At 36.1% G+C, this 27192-nt stretch overlaps 2 protein-coding genes and 1 long non-coding RNA gene across 8 annotated transcripts in view; all 3 read right to left on the bottom strand.

Annotated features, from left to right (window-relative positions):
• LOC131770579 (uncharacterized) overlaps nt 1-27192 on the bottom strand; it is a 101481-nt gene that overhangs the window by 49165 nt on the left and 25124 nt on the right. For 2 of the 3 annotated variants that reach the window (XM_066167633.1, XM_066167632.1), the window contains exon 9: nt 463-558. The exons of the other annotated variant lie outside the window; for it this stretch is intronic. In XM_066167633.1, the coding sequence (XP_066023730.1) occupies nt 463-558 (96 nt within the window). The remainder of the gene's footprint in view (nt 1-462; nt 559-27192) is intronic. 3 annotated transcript variants of the gene reach the window in all.
• LOC131778611 (uncharacterized) lies at nt 6951-9583 on the bottom strand. Of its 2 annotated transcripts, XR_010717645.1 has the most exons (5): nt 9376-9583; nt 9069-9253; nt 7930-8055; nt 7671-7726; nt 6951-7529 (listed from the first exon to the last, which is right to left on the bottom strand). It is a non-coding gene; the product is annotated as an uncharacterized lncRNA (long non-coding RNA). The 2 variants fall into 2 exon arrangements; XR_010717644.1 differs by having other exon boundaries at nt 9069-9583.
• Nucleotides 10530-27192, bottom strand: part of LOC131781146 (leucine-rich repeat protein SHOC-2-like) — a 45929-nt gene continuing 29266 nt past the window's right edge. Inside the window, exons 1-3 of one of the 3 annotated variants that reach the window (XM_066167672.1) lie at nt 20640-20938; nt 12704-13509; nt 10530-11627 (exon numbers count right to left, since the gene is read on the bottom strand). In XM_066167672.1, the coding sequence (XP_066023769.1) occupies nt 11263-11627; nt 12704-13493 (1155 nt within the window). In that variant the 5' untranslated portion in view covers nt 13494-13509; nt 20640-20938 and the 3' untranslated portion in view covers nt 10530-11262. Of the gene's footprint in view, nt 11628-12703; nt 13510-19897; nt 20419-20639; nt 21028-27192 lie in introns of those variants that run through there. The other 2 variants (XM_066167671.1, XR_010717639.1) reach the window with 2 other exon arrangements.

The following is a 27192-nucleotide window of genomic DNA, read 5'->3' as shown; positions in this document are numbered from 1 at the left end:
TAATCAAGAGAGAAGAAGCAGAGAAGAAAAATTAATGACGAGGTCTACACTCTGACATATCTGTGTAACTGGAAAAATAAATCCTGGAAAAAAAGAACGGGCTTGAAAAATACACTGATGTATACCCTCTACCGTATGAATATGTGATTACTTCAACATGATTTCGAAAGACAACGTATCGAGAATAAAACATAGACTGATTTTGATAAGAACAGTAAGAGCTCCCCATGTCTCCTTATTTCTGGCCTGGTTTCAGACAATTTATGGTAGTTTCCAATTAGATGAAAACTTCAAATGACTCAAGAAATAAATAACACTAAGCCGTCCGTCCGGATCAGGAGGTAAAAGAAAATCAAATTTGTTTGTACACGTCTTACGTTTGTGACTCAAGAATGCAGGGGTATAAGTAAAAACATGTCTCAGAAGTAAAAAGCATCGTGCTAAGTTTTTACTTTTACTCACTTGGAGTCAGTAATGATTCAACTGTTCGTTGTTTGGTTGACGTGTCAATAACGTCGACCTGCCGAGCTCTGAAACTTGTGTCTTGTCTTTTAGAAGCTAAAAAGATAGAAAGAAGATTTTATTTTAATAACACAGTAAACAACATGAGGATAAAACGAATGATTGCTATTCATGTTCAACATCTCTTTTTATATGAAGGGTTCATGCTTTCCGTCACAGTTAATAAGAGACCGAAACCAGAGTAGCCCCCTAAAATACTTTTTGCAGGAAATTCAAAACATTCTGACCATGAACTATTTCCCACATCTTCTCCACAAGACTGTCACACTGATTCTCCCAGCTAAACTTCTTTTCATAGGAACTCCTTAGTAGTTGAATGTCTTGAAGTCGATCTGATCTTTCCTTCTGTCGGACAGCAGCAATTGCCTTTGCCCACTCCTCAGGGTCCTCAGACTCCACCACGAATGATTTTCCTGATGGTACAGTGCACAGTGCTTCACCAAATCCTGAGTTTCCACTGACAAGAATGGGAAGACCAGCAGACAACGCTTCTAAGGCCGTCAAACCAAACCCCTCCGTTCTGGAGGGCATGATACAGATGTCAACTTCACAAAATAATTTTTTCAATCCCTCTTTTTTTTGCACGAACTTCCTCACGGTCAGCTGCTTTTTATCAATTCCACTCTTGAGTAGATTCTTTGCAACCTCATCCTGTTTACCGTCAGGTGCACCCACGAAAATCAGATGGTACGACCTTTCTTTCAGTTCAACTATTGCTCTAGCAGAGATATCGTAGCCCTTCAAGCTGAAGTCCTCTGGGTCACCACGGCCAAACGTTAGAACCTTAAAGATGTCCACGTCAACTGCAGCTTGTTTTACGTTGGAAAACTCTTTGAACGTGCTCGGCGTCAGTTGAATTATATCTTGGTGCTTCTCGCATGAGCGCAGGTGGGAAGAGTAAGCCTTCGTCAACTTTGGTCCAACTGCTACCACAGCATCTGCCAACTGACACAACTCCACTTCAGTTGTACTCTTATCATCACCTTTTGAAATGGCCATGGGATAGTTTTTGTACATTCCTAGTTCTTCGGGTGCAGTGTGCACCACCTGAATCCACTTGCATCTGTGAGACTTTCTGATAACTTGGGCTTGCTTACCAAGCTTTCCACCATGACCCAGCACAAAGTCCATGACAAGGTCTCTTGGTGGGAAACTCAACCATTCAAGAGGATCACTGAAGCCTGCAAGTTTCTCGGCTTCCTGGATGGAAACATTGTGACTTGATGCCATCCTCTTCTCTTCTTCAGAACAGGCAGACTGTGGAACAAGGAGAGTGACGTCCACTTCAGAGTGTTTGGCCAACAGAATGGCAAGCTGTCTGTTGATGGTGGACAAGCCCCCCATTGACGAACTCCACTCACTGCCAAGGAGAGTCACCTTCAATGCTGTGGCAGACTTCTTTGGATTGATTTCACTTGCTTCATCATGTGATCTAGCAACTACATTTGAAGAGGACAACCCCTGAAGAAAAAAAGGTCATATAGGATTATGAAAAAAAAAAAAACTTTTGGTGTGGTCATATAAAATTTTTATTGATCAACACTTTACCAAGGAAAAACAAAAGAGTATAAAATTAAAAAATAATTTCATCTTGTTAGAAATTCTCCGACTTGTATTTAAAACTGAAGACAATCTATCAAGGCTCCCTTTCTCACCACTGATAACAGTTTAATTGATATTCACATCAAGTAAATTAGGGGAGCAAAGCAAAGATGAAACTGAGGCCAGAAATCTTTTCGTGAAAAATCACTATAATCAATTATACCTGGCTTCTTCTTTTCAAGAACCATTTCTTTAATCCACAAACTGGTGCTACCTTATTGCAAGGTTTTCGCTTACAGATGTCTGGTCGACCTTCATTTGCATCAATGAGGTGGAAGCAGTCCTTGTGTGTGCAAGTGGTTTTCACGTGATCCGAGCATGCACGACCTGTTTCTTCTGCCCCTTGATGACAGTAAGGACATGCAACACACAGCCTATACTTCATTCCTCTCAGGTATGGCATTTCTTGTGACAAATTCTTAAGGGTGTCTTCAAGAAATTCACGAACAAGAGTCCCTAGTTCGACGGAGTTCTGTCCTTCAACCTGATCACTTTGTGCTTTTCTTTGTCTCAAGGTTACCTTCACAAATCCTGTTTTGCATATGAGGACAAAATCATGAACATCTTTCCCAATAATGAACCATGCTCCATTTTGATACAGGGTGGGTTGATGCGTGGCCCATGTCTCTGAACACCAACGAATGCATCGGGAGACAAGCTGCAAGAAGAGACCATGAGGGACAGAGCCATGGACAAAGAGGAGGTACAATGGACAAGGGTCAGTTAATGATAATTCCATGTTACAGAGTTCTACAGGCGATGACTTCAACTGAGCTGGTACAAAGTACTTCTTGTCAGTTGGGGAAGCTGAGAACTTAGCGATCAAACCAAATCGCTCCATCATGTCAAGGATGTCTGCCTTAACGATTCCTCTCGTAATAAAGCTGGAGAACACATGATCAACATGTTCCATGCTAAGGATGCCACTTGCTTCAAGTTCCTGCCAGTACTTAGCAAATAAAGGAGTCTACAAAATATATAAATGACAGCAATTCCAGATTAGAGAAGTCCACTACATGTTCCTTTTTGAATTTTTTCCACGAATATGTACAGGAACTAGAAAAAATTTATTTCAATCAATGTACCGAAATGGTCAGAAATTACACTCATAATGTGCAATTTTGTATCTTGGGCTGCTCAGAGATGATTATCAGTTGTTATTCACCACAGCAGAAGCCAATCAGCACATGCAAAAAGAACTACTCGCTTGTGTGAATACAGTAATTGTGAGTGGTAGCAAGTCAATGCAAGTCTGTTGTAAAGTAAAAAGGCTCAATCAATTTCTGGCCTAAAAAGCTGCAAAAGGTATATGAAATAACCTAAGGTCAGCAGTTGTAAAGATCAGAGTCACAGCTGTTGCATTAGTTGCCTATTTATTAAAAAAGAAAGTGTCATTCTCATTTTCTGTTGGTCTAAATTAATGAACATTTTTCATGTAAGGCCTTTCTAAAATGAACTTTTTTTCCTACCTGTTTATTGAAAGGTGGAATGGTTATCAGCTGTTTGAACAGATCAATCAACCACTGAGCCTTCAGTACAACTGTACTGCGGTGCTTGATTATCATCCCAAGACCATGGTAAAAACTGATCATAGACTCAAACTCTTTTGCATCTTTCATGAAACAATGTTTCCTTGCATAGTGCTCAAGTTGTTGCAGGTTTCTGTGATAAATCTGTTCAGCCACCAAAGCTTCAATCACCTTTTCAAACAAAAACCATCTAGAAGGAAACAGAATACTTGAAATATATATTAAGGGTTTAAAATTGGATATTGACTTCAGTCAGACATTTACTTATTTGTAGTCTTCCAGTGTTAATTAATCTATTTCCTTGGTCTAGCTTTCCCCAGACTTTTGGACAATTCAAATATGGTTACATTTTTCCCATAAACAATCTCAATTCAAAGCTGTGCCTTTTCAAATATCCATCTCACATTCACACCTCTTCAAAAGAGAGTATTGTCTCAATGTCATGAATGAGAGTTTTGTCTGTTTGCACTTAAATGACTGCCGTGTATTTGTACAGTCTGATGTTTTAAGAATTTGGATGGACTTCAAACTAGTGGATGTAAGATGATTTTGTTTTCATATAAATTTACATGCATATATAGTTATACTGCTCTTCAAAGTAATATTCATGACTGTTTGAATCAAAAATTGATTCCGTACTCCATGAAGTGAGGTTTGCCAGATAAAATGTTATTTTCATTTACCTGACTGGTATTTTCTCCCCCATATAAGGCTCCTGCCTCAACACCTCCAGAATTTTGTTTTGCAATTCTTTTATTCTATCTGCTTTTCCTTCTTCCTTGGCTGGATATGTTTAGAAAATGAATTCAAAGTATAAAGTAACACAGAAACATGTGCTTACAATAAGAACAGTTTGTATTATACATATTTTACCACTGACAACATAGCTAAGATGATAAACTCTTCAACTCTTCAAATCATTTTCTTTTCCCTATTTCAAACTTTGAAATTAATGGATCTGTCAGCAAACATTTATAAGCCCAAGTATGGAAACACTGGTACATAAAGAAACTGAAAGCTAAGAAGAGTGCAGCTGATAAAAAAATAAATAAATAAAATTTTCACTTGCACTTAATTAGCCTGAACTCATTCAACCAGGGCAGTATCCTTCCCTCATCACTCCCACAAAAACATTCTATATGTTTAGCAAGCTTTTAAAATTATAATGCCACAGCAGAACTGCTTGATGACATGTAAATGTGAGTCAGGTAATAATTATTGTAAGCTCAATGCTTGCCAACCATCTACCAAATGGGCCTTTGATTAAAAAAAAAATGGCCACAAATTAAGTATACTTGGAATTGACACAAAGACAAGCTATTAAGCAATTATAAAACCATCAATTACTGCAAGTAACACATTGTAAAGGATACAATATGACATGAGATATCTTACCTGTTTTATGTTTCTCTCTCTGCTTTCGAATCTTCTGGATAGATTTCTTAATCAAGTTTGGTCTCTCAGTGTTGTCAATGCAGAATAAGGGTCTGACCACATGCTTCTCCTATTCCATACCAGAAATTCTCTCCTGTATTTGATTCTTTATTACTGCTATGTCTCCAACTGGTTTATCAGCATGTGTTCCAACAATAAACACTGGGGGACGGAGGTAGGGTAGCTTATGTTGTGCATTATCATCTGGGTAATCAGTTGCCAGGGCAACACCGTGTACTGTTGCCAGCCATGACAGCAAATTCTCCATGTTTGTGTCATTGTTAGGGTTTTCCAATTTCACAACATTACTCCCTTGTCTCATGCAGGGCTCAGCTGCAGCATCCAAAGGCTTGCTGAGATTGTGCACCAATATATATAGTGCTCGTTGTGATAAGAAGATAGGATGGCTGGCATAGTACAGGTGCTGCCCTGCAAAGTCCCATATATCCATTGAAACATAGGATTCTTCTTTGAATAAGCCACTTTTGATGCGTTTGCCTTTGATATACTTCAACAACTGATGAACATGCTTCGCAGTATCAGGGGGTTGAGCAACATCAATAATTACCCTGGGTTCATCTAAGATGCATTCCTTTGAGTGTTCAACACCACTGTTATGAAAACCACCTACTAGCCAGTAATCTCCTGTATCCTCAACCTGAGTAAAGTATGAAATAGGTTGAAATTAATTACCCTAAGTACCACAGTAATTCAGTTTAGCCAGAAACTTCACTACACATTTGAAATAATTATGTCAAAGTTTTGATGTAAATTAGACCAAATGACAGTACATTAAGTGGGAGGGAAATTATTGTTAGACCACAAGCAGTTCCCTGGTTCTTGGCTAAGACCTTTAGAAAATAAAAAAATCAATTAAAAAAAGATTTAACAATTTAGATTTTCTCCTCACTTTGAGGTTCACATAATTTTCAGTTGACATTAAGCATTAAAAACTGTGCTGTCATTAAAAATTGCCTTAAGCAAGTTTGTGAAGAACCTTTTTGGAATTCTTTCATCACCTTTTCTTTGCCATAACTGTAACCATAAATAGATCCCTCTTCAAAATCTGCAGGTGAAATGTAGGCTGAATCTTTTTCAAAATCTTCATCTGAACTTTCATCTGTATCCTCCCAGGTGGAAATCTTATTAAGATCTTACTAAGATTCTTGTAAGTTTCTTACTAAGATTCTTATTAAGATTCTTAATTAAGAATCTTGTAAGACCTTACAAGATCTTGTAAGATCTTGTCACAAGATTCTTACAAGAATCTTGTAAGATCTTACAAGAATCTTGTAAGATCTTACAAGAATCTTGTAAGATCTTACAAGATCTTGTAAGAATCTTGTGACAAGATCTTACCTGATCTTGTAAGATCTTACAAGATTCTTGTAAGAATCTTGTGACAAGATCTTACCAGATCTTGTAAGATCTTACAAGATTCTTGTAAGAATCTTGTGACAAGATCTTACCAGATTCTTTAAGATTCTTAACTAAGAATCTTGATAAGTATCTTAGTAAGAAACTTACAAGAATCTTACAAGATCTGGTAGGATTCCTGTGACAAGAATCTTTATTAAGTACCTTCACAAGTTTTCAAAAGAACTTGTTAAGATTCTCAACAATGTCTTAATGATCTCTAAAAGAACTTACAAGAACTTGTGAGATTTTCAAACAACTTACAAGAATTTTTGCAGAATCTGTAAAAATTCTTAAGTATCATATTTTTTTTAGACCATAGTAGGTAACTGATAGTTTATGCAATATGCAGTAACTGGATGATTGAGGAATGGAGATCACAACTAAGAAAGAATTTCTTCATCCAACATTAAGCAAAATTTATTGCAAATTCTCAACACTGTGAAATTAATTACTAAAAAAGATCTTGATAAGAAACGTTAACTGGTAAACATGCACAATTTAAATGACAACTGTACAAGAAGCGTTCTTGTTCTTCCCTTTGGTGTGTTTTAAAAATTTAAAAAAACAATTGTTTTAATTGTTGGAGTCATTTGACAGTTTGATTTGAACTACCATAGTTATCCTTGCACAAAAAAGCCATAATAACTAAAGGCATGTCCCAGTTTTAAATTGTTCTTCATTTGATTCAAACTGCAATGGTTTTTCTTCTTTTAGAATAATTTAAGCATGAAAACAAAAAAAAACAACAAAATTTTATATTGCAGCAAACGTGTTCAAAGAATTAAAGCTCAATGTCACTCATCTCAGTTGGCATTTTAGTCAATTTGACAGCTACTTGACAAGCAAATTTGCAAATATTTCAAGTTTGTACAAATATCAACCAAGCCTTAGTTCATTCAACATTGCCCTCTACATTGTGAACTTTTCTCTTGGAATCCAAGCAATTTTTTTTATTCAAGCAGAGCCTTATTTGAGACCACCTCTTATTCATTTGGGCATCACCAAATTTCTGTTTTATGGCTCCTGTGGGAAGAAAAAAAGAAAAAAAGAAAATAGTAATTTGTATACAGGTACAAAATATACTAAAACCTTGAGAGCGTATTTTTTAAAATCCCTGCCAGAGAGGAGTAATAGGAGCTTGGTTTCATTGTGAGGAGTACTTACTAAGGTAGAGGGGAGGAGCTTCTCAATAGTTCTCCTTGATCACCATCATGCCTCATCTGTACGCAAAGAAAAGGAGGTAGTGACTATCTTTAACAAGAATTTATCATCTTTAAGAGCAAAATTTTTATGCACAGGTTCCCAGTTATGAATCTTGGCAATTTGCACTGCCCAACTCCAATCCAACAAACTTTGTTTACGCTTTGCACTGCTGAAACAGCTATTCCAAATTCCCACAAAAAGTTGATAAATGAAAAATTACCTTTTTACAATCAGGAGTTGCCACCCTTCTATCCCATTCTGTGCTTGTAGCATTAAGATGGGACTCAAAGTCTACTTTATTCAGGATAAAATCATTTTTACAGGTGATCCTATCTCTCCAGTTCTCCTGTGAATATGAATTGAAAAAATGTTTACATTTGTTGAGCAATATCCCTCCACTGAATTAAGTTTCATTAACCTTTAGAACAAAGAATTGTGAGAAAGGGAAGCAAGGAATCATAACTCAGCATTAAATGAAAACCAGAAAAAAATACACACACATTCACAAAACAAAACAAATAAAAACTAAACAGAACCAAACAAAATACAAAAAATGTTGCATGGAATTAATACAGGTATAGAATGTGTAGTAAAAATTAACAGGATAACAGTGCCAAAATTCTGCCTTAAGCCATCTAAGTCAATGAAGTCTTGAAGGAGGGGGGGGGGGGGGAATGAACTATCATGCACCAACATTGAATATTTAGAGTTCTTACATCATCAGAAGAACTTCCCATTTTTTGGTAATTTTTGTTTGCTTTGGGAAGATTCCCATCACTGTGGACATGGTCGTGATAATCAAACCCAGTTTGGCTTTCATCATCATCATCATCAGTGGAAACTTTTAAGTAGAACGTGGCAATTTTTAATTCATTATTTGGGAATAAAGTAATTCCATAATCGATTTCGCGTTGTTATTGCACCCTTCTAGTTTAACTTCTAGTGGTTATTAGTAAAGCCGAAGACAAATTAATTGTTTATTGTGAACCATTTCCATGCGAGACGACTGGAAGCTACGATGATTCTGCCTACAACACTTAAATCCGGAACAATCTCTCTTTTAAAACTGACTTGAGAGAATTGCTACAAGTGCAGTAAGGTTAGCAGCCGCCGTTACGGGGTTTTGATGATGATAGCGTTACATCTCGTGTCAGTTTCCACTCAATTCTAAACAAAAACGCTTCCTGACGAAATCGAACCCTAACGAGATTTTATGATTTGCCTTATATAAAAATACCGTGGCCTTGCAATTACATAAACTTATCGTCACTTTTTTCGTCCATGCTAAAAGAATCTAAAAATTGCGAGAAATAAGTCTATCGCATCACCTTCCAGATGTGTAATGTTGATAGCACTTACCTTCGGGATGATTTGCCTTCATTTGCTTCAGTTGCAGTCGTGCACTAGTTGCTTTTTTGGAAATCTTCTCAAGATACTTAAACTACCAAGACCAATGTGTTCCTTGAGTTATGAAGCGAGTGTCGTGCACAATCATACGTGTGCTTTCTATGTGCTTAGATGTGTAAACTATTCACCTGAGGTCACTTCACGTGACAGAATAAAACAAGGATATCGCAACCTTGAATGTGTAATCGTAGTGTTCTTTCACAAGAAAAGCAAAACGCGATTTATCTTCTCTGGTGTGCTGTAAACTCATGTTACTTACCGACTGCGTCATTTTCTGTATTTTAAGCGACAGTAACATTAGTGATTTTGCAAAGAACTTGGCTTGTAAAATCCTAATTCTCGAGATCATTATTCTTCGCCAGGGCTTTAGACACAATTAAATTTCGCAACGAGGTAGATAACACTCAACCAAAGTAAAATTTCTGTAGAACTTTGCCGAAACGAAATGGCGCGTGAACGGTTGACAACAACGGTCGAGTAAACAATTTGTAATTTTGCGCCGGCCGTAGCGGGAGACTGGGGAGAGCCTTAGTGAAAGTACAAAATGTCACGCAACTCTCGCAAGTATTTTGTAAGTAACTACCTATAAACTTTTTGAAAATACTTTTAATTTCTGCCATCTGACCGGTCAGCAAATTTTCGATGTTTATTTGTTAGTTATTTTGTAAAGAATTTGGTTGGTAAAATCCTAATTCTCAAAATCATTCTTCTTCTTTAGGGCTGTAAGGCACAGTTAAATTTCGCAACCAGGTAGATAACACTCGACCAAAGTAGAATTTCTGTCAAACCTTGTCCGAAACGATATGATACAAAAACGGTTAACAACAACGATCAAGTGTACAATTTGCAATTCTGCGTATGCGCTGTGGCGTGGAATGCCTTGGTGAAAGTACAAATTTCGTGCAACTTTCTTGAAAAATATTTTTACAAGTAGCTAGCTATGAATTTTTTTTAAATACATCTTTTCATTCTGCCATCTGTCTGCATACTGCCATATTTTTTTTTCTGAACCATATCAGCGAAAGTCTCTTGCTTGTGGAATGTGGTGACATTATCTATGGGTGTCTTTATGTTCAAGGCAAAGATGGGAAGGTTTAATCCCTTTCTAGACACTCCCTATGAACATGATTAGTGATTATTTAAACTAGCTGTTCAGTATATTTCATAATCAATCATCAAATGTAATCTGAAAAGTCTGTCCAAATTTAATCTGTTGATACCATAATTCCAGTGGAACAATTACCTCGTTAGAAAGCAGCTGCATGTGTATTGTGTTCTCGGGTCTGAAATTTGCACACCATACCATAGAAGCTTACTTGACGTTATTTGATCCCCTTTTGGACATGGGATTTTTCACATCATGTGTGAGAGGTTTCAAGCCTTATGCATCCCCATGCTCTCTTATGAACAGAACAGGATAAGCATTTTAAGTTACTCAAGAATGTACTGGAATGAACTTGATAAAATCTTGTCAAGAACATTTAAATTCCTACTGATCTTAAAATTTTGATTCTTACAAAACTCTTAGATGAACTTTAGATGAAATCCTGTCTAGAATCTTTATGATGTTACATTGACAAATCTTACTTAATTATTAAGATTCTTAACAAACTTACCAAGATCTTGTCAAGAAGCTTGTAAGATCTTCCTTTTCTTAAAGATTAGGATTCTTACAACTGAGATTCTTGAGTGAACTTTATATGATGTTGTTAAGAACTTTCAAGATCTTAATGCCCATGTGTTGTAAAATTTTTTTTAGGATTCTTAAAAGATTCTTAAATAAACTTAATAAGATCTTGTTGAGAACCTTTCAAGATCTTAACCCCCATTTCTTGTAAAATTTTGTGAGGATTCTTACAAGATTCTTAAATAAACTTAATAAGATCTTGTTAAGAACCTTCCAAGATCTTAATCCCCATGTGTTGTAAAATTTTGTCAAGATTCTTACAAGATTCTTGTATAAACTTAATAAGATCTTTTAAGATCTTACAATGCTCAAACCTGGTTAAGATTTGTTCAAGAAATTTGGCAAGATCTTATTAAGATTATTAATTCTTAATAAGATCTTAGTAAGATCTTCATCTTAATTGCTATCTTATAAGATTCTTACAAGATCTTCCAAGATCTTACAAGATCTTCCAAGATCTTAATAAGATTTCCACCTGGGTTCTACATCAATATACATGTAATCTTGTGTAAAACTTTTCTCTACCATAATCTTTGCCACATCTTCAGAACATTCCAACAGTCCTGGCTTATTCTCACCAATGGACTGCCAGTTGCTTGCAGCTTGGTCAACATCAATTTTGCACTTTGAAGGATCCACTTCAATCCCCTCAGTGCTCTGTTCTTTAGAGTCAAATGGAAGGCCTAGGAGACTCTTCTTTAAACTGGTTTTACCGGCACGATCCTGACCAATGAGTAATATTCTACTGCGGTTAACTGTGACATATCCATCTTTCAAAGCACTTTTATAAGCCAGCTGTGCTTTAAGTCTACTTGGTATTTGGCCTAATTAGAAAAAGTTTTTGCAACACAAAGAAAATAGTAATTTGCAAATTGATAAATTTGTACAAAATAAGTAAAAAAAACAACTAGTATAAATGCCTAACATGAACAATGTTGGAGTCAAAAGCCAGTATATAAAAACTGAACCATCAAAATTGTTTTTTTTTTCTGATGTTAATATATTAGTGAGTTTGGAAAACACATTTATTCCACTCTTACATAAAAGTTACACAGTCAATCAAAATAATTCTTCAGGCATAAAATGTAGTGATAATTTGGTGAACATGCACAACAAAACTAAACTGAACCACTTGTGACTGATCATACAAGAGAGAGGCAATGACTTAAATCAATTCTGCTAAGTAGTGAGGAGTCAGTAACCAATTCATTATTTGTAAAAGAGAAAGAAAACCTGCTTATATCCAAAAGATAACAACTGTAAGTTAAAGAATAAAATGCACAAAAATCACTAGTGTAAATTATATGGAAATAACAATCAGAATTTCATCAACACTAAAAACAAATTCAAGTTCTATTCCTATAACTTAATTCGCAAATCGTATTAGTTTATAAATTTTGTTTGATATGCCACAAGTTATTCAACTTTTAAAACACTTTCAATGAATCAAACAGAAAGCAAAAATAAAACAACAATTCCTAGCAGTGAAACTACTTGGGATACATTTTATCCTTTTGTAATTCCAGTCAAATAGAAAGCAAAACTCAAAACAATAATTCCTAACTGCATAGAATGATTTGTAAGAACATTTACTCTCTTGATTCCACATCAAATCATATTTCCTTATTGATGAACTTAAATTTCAATGTCAGCCAAATTGTTAAAAGAAAGCTTTTCAATATAGAATAAAACTTCCATTACAAATGTCATGTATTTCTCAAGTGATGCCAACTTTGTTAAACCACACAAAAACTGTGACAGTATTTACAGTTTAACTATCGCCAGCTACCTGTAATAATCAGTAACAAGCAGAATAACCACTTGCAAATCAATTGTTAGAACCCATTTAGTAATTGCACATGTCACAACAATAATGTGAACAGAAATTTCCTTTACTCACCTTGGAGATCTGAATATACTCGGTCAATTATTCCTCTATCTTCTAGCTCCGCAACACTTCTCATTCCTTCAACTGTAAAAGGATTCCTATTTACAAACAACGATTTGAGTTTCTTCAGCTGTTTTATGGCTGGATTTAACACAGTCAATTGGTTGTAACTCAGATCCAGTACCTCCAGTGCCACCATCTCACCAATAGCATCAGAGATGGTGGTTAGTTTGTTATGTGAGATGTACAGCAATTTGAGTTTCTTCAGCTGTGTTATAGCTGGACTCAACACAGTCAACTGGTTGTTACTCAGATCCAGTCCCTCCAGTGCCACCATCTCACCAATAGCATCAGAGATGGTGGTTAGTTTGTTATGTGAGATTTTCAGCCGTTTGAGTTTCTTCAGCTGTGTTATAGCTGGACTCAACACAGTGAACTGGTTGTAACTCAGATCCAGTCTCCACAGTCCCACCATCTCACGAACATCATCATGGATGGTGGTTAGTTTGTTATGTGAGATGTCCAGCCATTTGAGTTTCTTCAGCTGTGTCAAACTTGCTGGGAATATGGACAGCTTGTTTCCGCTTACATCAATTACCGTAATATTATTTAGTTTTCCAACATTTTCAGGTATTGTTTTAAGTTTATTCTGTGACAGGTCAAGTTCATCCAACTCAGTTAATTCCTGCACCGCTTCAGGCAGTTCCAGCAAATCCCACTCTGACAGATTTAATGTTTTTCTTCTCAAACAATCTGTTACAATCTTACTTCTCAAGTTTTCTTTAGAAATATGGGAATCCATGTCTTACTAAATGTAACTGTCAGAACAAAAAAAACAAGCTGTCATTAAAGGTGAGTAACTTGAACTAACTTTCTTGTGGCATTTATAATAACAATCGAACCAAAAATTGGCAAGAATGAGGTTTATAATTTAACATCTACTGAACCAAGGTAATGATTTATTCCTCGTAGTACATTATCTTTGGAAGCCATCCACCCTTCAGTGTTCTTTTAAACATTTTGAGTAAAGGACCGGATGCTTATGCGTAAAGGGTCTTGAGTTATTTATTTTCATCAGAAACATTTCAACTTAAATCTAATTGTATAGTTTTTGTGTTCATCAACAATTGCTTGAGTTATAAATGTTAACAAAAAGGCAATTATGAACAAGAAAGATATTTGAATTTAAATACACTGAGTTTTCCAAGCTGTTTTTCCAAAAACATACGAATTGCTACTTCCATTTCAAAATTAATATCCAACAGGAAAGAAATAATTAGTGCAAATCTATGGTTGGTTTTGTTTTCATGTGATAACCTAAGACAGTTGTAAATAAACCAAAGCATGAATGATTTCTAAGCTGTTGATATCAGACCAAGTTGCTAATTTTCAGATCTGTTGTTTGATTTTATCCTCTGTAAGCTATTTTTACTTGCAATTAACAGAGTGAATTCATCAGAATATGATCCTAGTCATTTAATAAAGACTGATTGTATAAGTTCTTCTCACTGACATATTCACTGTTTTGATACAAAAATAATCAGAATGAGAGCTCTTTGTTTTGTTTGCTTTTTTTTTTTTACAGAGTTTGTCTAGCAGCATGATGGTTTTAAGATTACAATTTTCAATTGAAGACATGTTTTGCATGAAATATCATCCAAATCACCCATAGTTGCTGTACTCATTATGTTATGTATTGAATGTTGTTGATGAAATAAAAAAAAAACAAAGAGTAGAGAAAACTGGTTTTAATTTCTTATTCATGTTTATCAATAAAAGCTTAACTAAGAAGGGAATGTGAAAAGAAAAAGTATATATCAATTAACTGAGGATAGTGATAAAGAACACTAGTGGTACTAAGCAGCAAGATGGGGAATTGAAAAAGTGTCTGTAATTAGAACTGGCCAACTATGAGAGTGTTCATAAGGAGAGAGTTGACTGTAAAATAAATGAAGATCCTTCATTAATTGGAAAATCTATCAAGGAATGTCTCCAAATTGTACCTGACTTCCTAAATATTTAATTTTCAGCGAAATGAATTCAAGTTAAAAATATTACTACTGCAATAATGAACAAACATCAAAACTCATGTATAACATATTTATTGAACCCTTTAACTTGCATGAGTGACCAATACAGGAATTTTTCTTACAAAATATCAACACAACATCAAGCAGATATTGTAAGTGATATGAACAAAGGAAAATATCAGTTAGAGGATTATTAGTTGATCAAATACCAAATTCTCCAAACTTACATCATAAGAATGGTATAGCAAACAGTAAACTGTGGTTCTTTAACCCTTTAACTCCTATGAGTGACCAGGACAGAATTTCTCCTTACAATATCAATACAATATCAAGCAGACAAGTGATGAGAATGAATAAAAATAAAGGTTAGGGATTTATAAGTTGATCCAATACCAATTTCTCCAAACTAACATCACAAGAACTGTATGACAGGCAGTTAGGAGAATTACTAAAAAGATCTTGGGAGTTAAAGGATTAATATAGCCTACCCATCTCATATGGGTATTCCCACTCTTCTATTGCTCCAACAAAGGTCATATTTTTGTTGAATTGCAAATTACAGACAAGTTACATTTGCAGAAGTCAATTATCATTCTTGGGGTGTCCAATTACAAGAGAGTGCGAAAAAAAAAGGAAAATCTTATTTACACTTTCAAAAGTGTCTGCTTCCACTTGCAAGAGAGTGCAGTCTGCTTACAGTAATGTGTAAATACAGAGTTTGACTAGGCTGCAAAATGGGAAATTGAAAAAAGTAACCATAAATAGAGCTGTCTGCTTGTGAGAGTGTCCGTTAGCAGAGAGTTTACTGTAAAATGAATTGAGATCCATCATTAATTTGCAAATCCATCAAAGACTGTCTCCAAAACTTTATAAATTGTGCCTGGCTTCTTAAGTACTACTTCCATTTCAAAGTTAATATCCAACAGGAAAGAAATAATTAGTGCAAATCTATGGTTGGTTTTGTTTTCATGTGATAGCCTAAGACAGTTGTAAATAAACCAAAGCATGAATGATTTCTAAGCTGTAGATATTCAGAACAAGTTGCTAATTTTCAGACCTGTTGTTTGATTTTATCCTCTGTAAGCTATTTTTACTTGTAATTAACAGAGTGAATTCATCAGAATATGGTCCTAGTTATTTAATAAAGACTGATTGGATAAGTTCTTCTCACTGACATATTCACTGTTTAGATAAAAAAATAATCAGAATGAGAGCTTTTTGTTTTGTTTTGTTTTGTTTTTTTTTTACAGAGTTTGTCTAGCAGCATGATGGTTTTAAGATTACAATTTTTGATTGAAGACATGTTTTGCATGAAATATCATCCAAATCACCCATAGTTGCTGTACTCATTATGTTATGTATTGAATGTTGTTGATGAAATAATAAAAATAACAAAGAGTAGAGAAAACTGGTTTTAATTTCTTATTCATGTTTATCAATAAAAGCTTAACTAAGAAGGGAATGTGAAAAGAAAAAGTATATATCAATTAACTGAGGATAGTGATAAAGAACTCAATTGGTACTAAGCAGAAAAATGAGGAATTGAAAAAAGTGTCTTTAATTAGAACTGGCCACCTACAAGAGTGTCCATTAGCAGAGAGTTGACTGTAAAATAAATTAAGATCCTTCATTAATTAACAAAACTATCAGGGATTGTCTCTAAAACTTTAAAAATTGTGCCTGGCTTCTTGAATATTTAATTTTCAGCAAAATGAATTCAAGTTAAAAATTTTACAACTGCAATCATTAACCAATATCAAAACTCATGTATAACATATTTATTCAACCCTTCACCTTGCATGAGTGACCAATACAGGAATTCTCCTTACAAAATATCAACACAACATCAAGCAGATATTGTAAGTGATGTGAACAAAGGAAAATATCAGTTAGAGGATTATTAGTTGATCCAATACCAAATTCTCCAAACTTACATCATAAGAATGGTATGGCAAACAGTAAGGAGAATTACTAAAGAGATCTTGGGAGTGAATGCATTTGTTTCTTTTTCAAACAAACAAGTAATGGTTAAAAAACTCAGGGTTGACTTGCAAAAAAAAAAATTAACAATTTTAAAAACCATGAATCTTTAATATAGGCTACCCTGTTTTAGTGCAATAAAAAAAATCCTTACTTCCTTTTCAGGGCTCAATAATTTGCAAATATCAGAATTAAAAAATGTTGAGGAAGAAAAACTTTCATCTGAAAATATAACTTTCCATCTGTTAATCAAAACTATCACAAAATTCTTGAACATGATTGGTTATCACCAGCCCAATTTGAGCACTTATAGTACAGTGTATGTGTCATGCTTGTAATTGGACCATGTTATAGGACCATTAAAGGGACAATTATCATGTCATGCCTGTGGAAGGGGACAGAATGTGTGATGTGCACACACTGTTGTCCTGCATTTTGCCGATTTAATTGTTGTTGTTGTTGTTTTTTATGAAAATGTATAATGGATGTCTATAGTTTCTTTCTCAGATTTTATTATATTGTAATTAATTGATAACAGTTGTCTGGTTTGTTAATCAAGAGTATTATTACAAACAGAATTGGACATCAGGAAGTCCTGTGAACAACCATGGCAGGAACATGGATGACCATGGTCTATCCATGGTCTTGACACTAGAGTAATAAGCGATTATTGAATGAGGTTGAGCATGATATAAAAAACTGAATTAAATAATTGTTTTATTACAATTTTTTTAGAGGTATTGAGCTATTTTGAGCATCTCTCTAGGTTTGCAAAAGGTTGAGAACACTAAACTCTAAGGTCTTGGAAACTAGGCAGACATTGATCTCGAGAAGATAAATGCAGTGTAAGCCTCAGATATTGCATTTTATCATGTCAACTTCACACACTATTGTATATTGATTGAATGCTCATGACCAATCAGCTCTTTCATTGTAAATCTTATGTATAATGATCAAAGTTATTGAATATGTACAGGAAAGTACAAGAGACAACTGGCCATTTAATACTGGAATTGAAATTTTTTGGCTTGAAATGCACATTAAAAGTATGATGTGGTTACTTATACATCTTACTGAGAACGATTGTTAATGAATCGCAAACAACTGAGCTCAAAGGTTTCTAAGAATTTGAATTGCATGTATCTTTTCATTGTCAGAGTTTCCCCAGCCATACCCCTTTGATAAACTCAGTCACATAAGAATATTTGGCCTTTTCACACATCACAAAAATATCAAAGTTTTTTCACGCTCACGCATTTGAGACATTTCACATGAAAGTAAAAAGCCGAATTCCCCAACTAAATTTTCAATTTTCCTAGTCTTGACGAGTTTTAAATAACGAATGATGAAAGAATGTCTTACATTATTTGTTCAAGGACCATTAGAGGTCTGGTTTATGACTTTTATTGATCCATATAAAGTTCATGTCCTGTTCAAACCCAGGTCAAAACTAAACCACAACCGTTCTTGAACAATTCATTTTCAAAACAATTAAAAAGCCGGGAATTCATCACGGAAAACAAAATGGTTCACGAGTCACGTTTAATTCAGTTCTTCACACTCGAGTCACGTTTAAATAAAAAACAATTACTTCACGCGAACATGAAAAAATCTTATTATCTCTAATCACGACTCAGGAATAAGGAAAAATTCAGATCATGATACACGAGGAAAAAAAACTCGCCCAAGCATGCTTCACGTAAAAAGTATAGGGGTCCTCTTGTCGATCACGGAAGCAGACAGCGGGCAAGTTTTATTTATTTCATCAAATACCTGACATACCTGCATTTAGATCATGCATTAATTTGGTTACTTAACAGATTTAAGAGGTTTTGAGTTCGTTTCTAACTTCTGCCAGATGAAATCAAGTACAATCCATGGAATTAAGCGAGTATTTTGTCATCAGTTCAAACACTTCCATTGCTTAACGTGAAAAACTGAAAACTGATCGACGTTGAACAACTACCAGACAGAATGATTAACGATCAGAGCTGATTGACGTCAGCACTAGCAGAAATAGTTTGTCCCCTAACTCTTTCCATTCTTATGAGAATCTTCTATCAAAACTTTCCGTTAAGGCCATCTTTACTCACAATCACTGTTTTCCTTTTCCCTGTTGCTGAGAGTGTATAACTTTAACCCGTCAGTTTCAGAAGGCCGACTGAACGCGCCTTTGTTTTACTTTATCAAAATCGTTTTGTCTTTGTGCTCTGCATTTGACAGGCGTCTCTAAAGTTGTAATATATCAAAAACCCATAACTTGAAATACAAAGGGAAACCAGCGAATATTGAAGATATCAGAGAGTGAGTGAACTGACAGAAATGACGGCTGAAGCACTTCAGGGGAAATGACTTCAGTTCGATCGAGCGGAGAGTGTGAGTTCTTAGCTGAATTATCTACGTTCGATTTGCAGGAATCTAGTGAGGCTACACTTTACAAATGAGCTAAATTCTTATGTATATTGAACATAATTCTTACATGTTAGCAAAGCAAGTAACAAGTGCAGAGAACAAACGGCAATCAAATACGGATTGAAGACAATCTAACTGCTCGGATTAGTAGGGACACTCCTTAATTAACTTCCACAAAATACTTCAGGCTTCTGAAACGTCACGCAACTAAGGGCCTGTTTATAGGGAGTTACCATGCCGAAAAGAGCATGACGCATAAATTATGACTGATTATGCAAAAAGTTGCACTATTTATTTGTCACCTTCATACTCACACAGCACGCACAACTATGCAATTAGCATAAGCACAAGCACCGCACTCTGTATACATTATAATGATTTCGTAATGAATTTATCAGTCATAACATGGAACTAAGCAAGTAACATGGTGGAAGCGGTTCTGGTTGATTATTTCTCAACGGATATTTGCATATAGCGATCTACAAGCCAAGTTTTCTCCGGTTTAAACCAAGATGACTTCGAACACACTATTTCCAGAATTCAAAACAACGGGAGATGAAAAGCACACCTGGAAACCTACATCGAAGTTTTGATAGAATACTGCGTAGTGCAGAATTGGTACGAAACATCGAAAGAAAGTGAAGCAGCCAAGTGGACGAATCACGATTCACGAATAAGGAAAAAATCAAATCACGATCCACCAGGAAAAAAATTGCCCAGGGATGCTTTGCGTAAAAAGTAGAGGGAACCCTCTTGTCAATCACGGAGGCAGATAGCGAGCAAGTTAAATTTATTTTATCAAACACCTGACATACCTGTATTTGAATCAAATCAATCAAGCATTAATTTAGTTACTTTACAGATTTAAGAGGTTTTGAGTTCGTTTCTAACTTCTGTCAGATGAAATTAGGTACAATCCGTGGAATTAAGCGAGTATTTTGTCATTAGTTCAAACACTTCCATTGCTTAACGTGAAAAACTGAAAATCTAATCGACTTTGAATAACTACCAGACAGAATGATTAACGATCAGAGCCGATAAACATCAGCACAGTCATAAACAGTTTGTTGCTTTATTCTTTCCATTCCAACGAGAATCTTCTGTAAAAACTTCCCGTTAAGGCCATCTTAACTTACAATCACTGATTTCCTTTCCCCTGTTGCTGAGAGTGTTTAACTTTAACCCGTCTGTTACAGAGGGCCGACTGAACGCGCCTTTGTTTAACTTTATCAAAATCGTTTTGAGTCTTTGTGCTCAGCATTTGACGGGCGTCGCTACAGTTGTAATAGATCAAAAACCCATGACCTAAAATACAAAGGGAAACCAGCGAATATTGAAGATATCAGAGAGTTTGAGTGAACTAACAGAAGTGACGGCTGAAGCACTTCAGGGGAAATGACTTCAGTTCGATCGAGCGGAGAGTGTGAGTTCTTAGTTGAATTATATTTGTTCGCGTTGCAGGAGTCTAGCGAGGCTACACTTTACAAGTGAGCTAAATTCTTATCTACATTGAACAGAATTCTTACCTCTCAACAGTGTTAACAACAACTGCAGCTGACAAACAGAAATGAACTACAGATGGTTGACAAACAGACAGTTTAGCTCGGTATGGACACTCCTTAATTAAGGGCCTGTTTAAATGGAGTTACCATGCCGAAAAGAGCATGACGCATAAACAATGAATGATTAAAAAGTTGCACTATGTAATTGTCACCATCGCACTCGCACAGCACGCACACCCATGCAATTAGTTTAAGCACGAGCACCGCACTTTGTATAGATTATAATGATTTCGTAATGAATAAAAGTTGTCAGTTTTAACATGGAACTGAGCAAGTAACATGGTTGCAGCGGTTCTGGTTGATTATTTCTCAACAGATATTTGCATATAGCGACCAACCAGCCAAGTTCTTGGTAAAGTTTCCGCACAGCCCCATACTTCATTATGTATTCAGTTCTTGAATAGAGAAAACAATGACTAAAACAATACATTGCCATTGGGAAAACAAATTTGTTTTACAATAGTATAAGGCTGTGCGGAAATTTTACCAAGTTCTCTCCGGTTTGAACCGGTTTGAACCAAGCACGACCTGGAAACCTACATCGAAGATTTGATCGATTACTGCATAATGCAAAATTGGTATGATACATCGAAAGAAAGCGAAGCAGCCAAGTGGACTAAGTCTGATAAAGCTATAGCATGCCTCAGGGCATCTTTATCTCCTGCGATTAGAACAGTGTACAAATATAGTCTGGGTCGGACACAGGCAGCCCAAGCTCCAGCTGTGAGATGATCATCTAGCGAAATAACCGTCATGGCGAAATTGTAAGAGTCTGTATGGGAATATTTACGACCACTCTAGCGAATAAAAAAATAGGTCAAATTCTCACAAAAAATACCTCACCTTACTTCCACAGTGCATTGCCTGTTATCTGACCGCTTACTACGTTGGAGAGAACCCATTTTAGCGAGTTATCTATTTCGAGGTTTTCTACGTACACAAGAAAAGAGGTTCTCCAATAGGTTTCTTCAATACCGCGATCCCGACTAAAATTTACTCTCAATCCCGTAATCCCGATGGTTTATACCGGCGAATCCCGATCCCGTTCATAATTTTTTTTCTGAGTCCAATACCTCAACTTAAAAGGGCCTACTATTTAAGAGCGCTTGTCTGTAAAAATCAAACATATCGCGGCAAGGGTGGAAAATTCGATTTCTCTCTTATTTAAATGTTAGATAGGCTAGGCTATAACTTAAATCCCTGGATACATTTTTTAGCAAATTATCTTTTTATTTCCGAGAAAAATACAAATAACGAAATTCCGTTAAAATCGTCATTTTTAGCAGCAAATTACTGCACGAGTTTGAAGGCTTCGCGTGCAAAAACGAATCACTATCTCGTCTTTTAAACACTCAAATCTTCTTTCTCGATCTCATAAGACCTCACAAAATGATTTTTGTAAACATTGCGCTCTTCTTTACGCTTAAAATAATTTAATTTCGAAAGCATGCATTTCTCTTCAGTAAAAATACGTCGTGAATAAAATTAATTTTCACCATGTGCTCAACCTTCAAATGGATTAAGCTTTTAGTGGTTGAATTTCGACAAGATTTTCTCAATATAACCGTAAAAATTTGTTTGGGTAAATGATTGAGAACGATACAAAAGTTTTTCAAAGTCCGTTAAAATGCAGTATTTGACCTTTTGCGGTCAACATTCCAGTCGCGAGTCACACATATTTTAATATGTTTCAACCCATAGGAGGCCGAAAAATGTACATAGAAGATATTTCCAAATGCTCTAACCTCATTTGCCGCAGAAGACCGAACCAGAGACCATTTTAGAGTGATTATCTTGTCGTTCGTCGTTTTAGGTCTGTATAAATGATAACGTCCGATGAAACCACCAACCCTGTCGAACACCATCTTGTTGTCAAACGTTCGATATCTTTCTTCACTGTGGCATCTTATTCAACGGTTCAGTTGACTGCGAGTATTGCTCAGTTTACAATGCACTAAAAGATTACATCTGACAGCCTAATTCAATGCTAAACTGAGTTGACTACAAACATGTACGCCTTTGAGTATTTGGGTTGTCACGCAATACCGGTGACAGGAACTTTAGGGGATAGGTGAAGGGCAAAACTCCATATAATTAAGCACTATCAGAATTGAACTCTTGGAACCTAAAAAATATTTTATTCCGTAAACATTTTTGTAATAGTGTCATCTTTGTCTGGTGACAAACAGTAAAATACATTTATTTATTGCAGGGAATTATTCTTGTTTTTTTTGGCGCTCTGTGCCTGTCGTACCTATTAGGGGTGTTTTTCTTTACACTAAAATTGCAAGGAATACCCTAATAGCATGAAAGAGAACCTTTTGTACATTTGTACCATGTTACAAAACGCAGTGGTGGGGATGTGTGGCTTATGTGAGGCTGGGGTGCTATGTTCCGTGGCCAATGGGTGGGGCTTGCATAAGGGAGTGGTACTATTAACCACTGTTAACAGACCAACTTCCGTTTAAAACCTTAAACTACAGAGGGGCTGACATATATGCGCTCGGCAAAAAATAAGGTCTATCTCATCTTCAGGACCGGTAAATTTGAAAGCCAACTCATGACTTGCGATATATCTTGGTGCATGAAAGTAAAGGAACAATTTCCGTTTCACACATTCGATCTCTAGTGTTGTAACCACAAACCCCGCCAATAAGCGACGTGAACGAACAATAACCTTCCATTTTTTATGCAACAAAGTTGACGGTGTAAGTTAGTGTCTTTGTGAAAAACAAAGTCCGAAGCCCCGCCTCTGAGCGAAGAAAAGGCATCGTGTAATTATCATAAACCAGGTTTTGTTTACTTAGGCTCACTATTTTTGGCAGGTACTGAATTTAGCTTTTCAACGAGTATTGGCCAAAGGCCCGATCTCCGCGACTTACATGAAGAGATTTTGATGTTCACAACAATAAAGAAGCTTAGCAGCAGAATGACGTCTTTTTACTTTCCCCTTCCCCTACCCCCTAAAAAATAACTTTCCATTGCATGATTTGCATTGCGTGACGACTCTCCGTATACAAAACTACGCTGACTGCAACATATGTGTAGTGCCACTTTTAAAAGCATCGCTCAGATCTACTGCACCACAAACCGAACAACGCTCACAGTCAACTGAACCGCTGGATAAGATGCCACAGTGCAGAAAGATGTCAAAAGTTTTACAACGAAGGTTGATGACAGTTCGCAGATTGACAGACAGTTTCATCGGACGTTATAAATACGACGAGCGACAAGATAATCACAGTAAAATGGTCTTTGGATCTTTCTTCTACGGCAAATTAGGCTAGAACATTTGGAAATGTGTACCCATGTACATTTTCCGGCCTCATATGGGTTGAATCATATTAAAGTATGTGTGTGACTCGCAACTGGAATGTTGACCGCGAAAGGTCAAATAAATGCATTTTAACGGACTTTGAAAAGCTTTCGTATCGCTCTCAAATTTTTACAGTAATATTGAGAACATCTTTTCGTAATTCTACCGCCCAAAGCTTAATCCATTTGAAGGTTTAGCACATGCTGAAAATTAACTTTACTCACAAAGTACTTTTACTGAAGAGAAATGTATGCTTTCGAAATTAAATTATTTTACACGCAAAGAGGAACGCAGTGCTCTCAAAAATCGTTTTGTGAGGTCTTATGAGGTTAAAAAAGAATATTTGAGTGTTGAAAAGACGAGATTGTGATTCGTTTTTGAATGCGAAGCCCTCAAACTTGTGCAATAATTTGCTGCTAAAAATGACGATTTTAACGGAATTTTGTTACTTGTATTTTTCTCTGAAATAAAAAGATATTTTGTCGAAAAAAGTATCCAGTGATTTTAGTTATAGTCTAGCCTATCTAATATTGAAATAAGAAAGAAATCGAATTTTTCACACTTGCCGCGAAATTTAGAATTTGTCTGATTTTTACAGACAAGCGCTCTTAAGTGATATTCTTAACTGCAAGGATCGCTTTCATATTTGTTTCTTCAACCGCAGTTCATATCGTATATTTGCAGTCATTTACTCACCACTTAGAGGGTTTACTTAAAACCAAGAGAATGACCAGCTCAGCGTGTAGAACGCTGCACCGGTATCGCAAAGGTGATGGGTTCTAATCCCGCACGGGCCTGAATTTTTCTCAGGTCTTATTTTTACTGCTATTTAAGTAGTATTCATAACTGCGAGGATCACTTTCATAATCCTTTCTTCAACCGCAGTTCACATACTGGTATATATGATTTTCATATATTTTTTAGTCATTAAAGGGGCCTTTTCGGTGAGTGATGATTTTCTCAACCAGTATTGATCCGTTGAAATCTTTGCTCACTGTCAGGCTTAAGTTTTTTTCACTAAAACGGTGTTACTGTTCGTTTTAGAAGTTTTCGAAGTTTTGCACGAATAACGTACGCTAGTCACAGTCACGACTTCGTTCTGTTTAACTTCGATCACGGAAAAGCGTATTAGTAAAGACAGGTCAGTATTAAAGAAACGAATGGCAATGTCAACAAAAGCATAAAGAAACAAAAGGTGACGCCAATCCCATAGTTCCATAACAAGGAAAATAAAGAAAAATTAACTGCTGTTGAAGAGAATACTTCTTCTGAGGCGAGAAACTCTTCTGAGGAGAAAATTCGCCTCTCGTTCTAAAGATGGAATCTCGTCAACATCATATGCGGTCTCCTTGTCGGCCGATTCTTCATCACTGCTTGGGGAATCGTACTCTGACATCCCATCTTCCTCTCGAGTTCAGAGCGTTCTAGGCTGACCGGCTCACCCGGCTGAATTTCTCTCTGATAGAGGTACGATGAGAGAGTTCCAGCTCTCCTGTCTGATAGAACGCTGACGCACTGCAGCACCAAATGTTTGCCCCTAGTCCCTCATCTTCTGTACGCTTTGTGGTGCCATCGGTACAGGTGGTAATGGTTAAATCACTGATATGGCTGACAGGATCATAGTACGTTCGAGCACAGCATACCGACACTATAGTAGGCTGCCCAATGGTTTGTCCTCTCTAATCCTTCCTTGGCTGCGTTTCCAAAGTTTCTCGCGTAGTTCAACAACTCAGCAGGTTAAGAGAGTCATATCCGTATAATTCTGAGATTTGCTGGAGGTTTTCAAGGCCGTAATTAGGCATTTCAACACACGTTACCGTGTGGGCCATAAAGGGTTTTTGTTAAATTGGCAACCTCGCTTCTAAAAACCAAGACTTTCTTTCTTTCTAATAAACACCCAAGACCTAACTTCTCGCTAATGAATCAAGCAAGATGAAAAAAAATGTATTTCATAGCTCCTGGAAACGGTAATTTTTTCGAGGAAAAAAAATCACTCGAGATGATTCTGTATTCACTGCGCAAACACCTCAACCCTCATACAAGGGAAATAAGCAAAAGTGACAAGATAAAAGCGAATGAACCTTGCGTGGACTGGATTATTCAGTGTGTGCTGTACCACGGTATTCAAGTCTGAAAATCTTCAAGCACAAAATAAAATCCTGATACCCCATGTAATGGCTTAAACAGAAATTTGGCAGATTTGTTTTATCATCCCAATTAATTATCATTTTCTATGTTAAAGGAAGTCAATCGAACACCAACCAGAATCACCCTCCCCTCCCTCTCTACGGCAACTCCCTTAAATTACACCCAATGAAGTTACGGACGGTGAGAGCGGATTCATTTCGGAGTCAGTCGGTGACGGTTTCATTGATATAACTTTTTATTGAGTTGCTGGGTAATGTTTCCAATTTGAGATATCTGAAAAATGGCCTCTCGTTGGTGGAAAAGATGCACGGCTCTAGATCGATTTTACCTCCCGTCTCTTTTTTTCAGATTGTGTGCCATAGAAATGCTAGAATGAATACCCCTCATCATATCAGTCAGTTGGTACATGTGCTATGATTGGTCAAAATAGCGCACCCAATTGCACTAAATTTCCCGCTAAATTCAAAAAGTTTGTTTGAATTGATATCTTCCACCCTTCATTTGAACCCAGAGATGTAAAAAAAAACCTTACTTACCTCGTTGTATTTGGTCTGTATATGGAACCTCGTTGTCCCGCACGGTCTTATGGCCCAAGCGCGAAGCAAAGATGAAAAGACATTTATTATAACTCAGGTTCAAACAGAGGGGGAAGAGTTTATGGTACTTTATAACTGAAGTTTTGCTCATGCAATTATCAATTCTTTTAAAAATTTTATGAACTGCGATTTGTAGTTTATTCTTTATACACATATCTATATATCTGCATCTATATATATCTACATCTTCATATCAGTCTATTTATCAGTGTATATCTCCATACTGGTCTCTGTATAATTCTTAAGGTTCTGAAAGGGAGAATTTGTTAAAAAATTAAGAGCTTCTTTAGTTGGGGATCATTTCCTTCATATCCTGATAGTTATTCATGAGTGAAATTATAGGGGGATATTTAATATTCAAACAACTTTTAAATTTAGAGGGCCGTACTATTGAATACGGCCCACTTAATTGACTGATCATAGCGCACACACTAACTGAGATACATGATACTGAGTA

Source organism: Pocillopora verrucosa, chromosome 5 (genome assembly GCF_036669915.1).
Source record: "Pocillopora verrucosa isolate sample1 chromosome 5, ASM3666991v2, whole genome shotgun sequence".
Lineage (NCBI taxonomy): Eukaryota > Metazoa > Cnidaria > Anthozoa > Scleractinia > Pocilloporidae > Pocillopora > Pocillopora verrucosa.
This window is presented reverse-complemented; position numbering and strand designations above follow the sequence as displayed.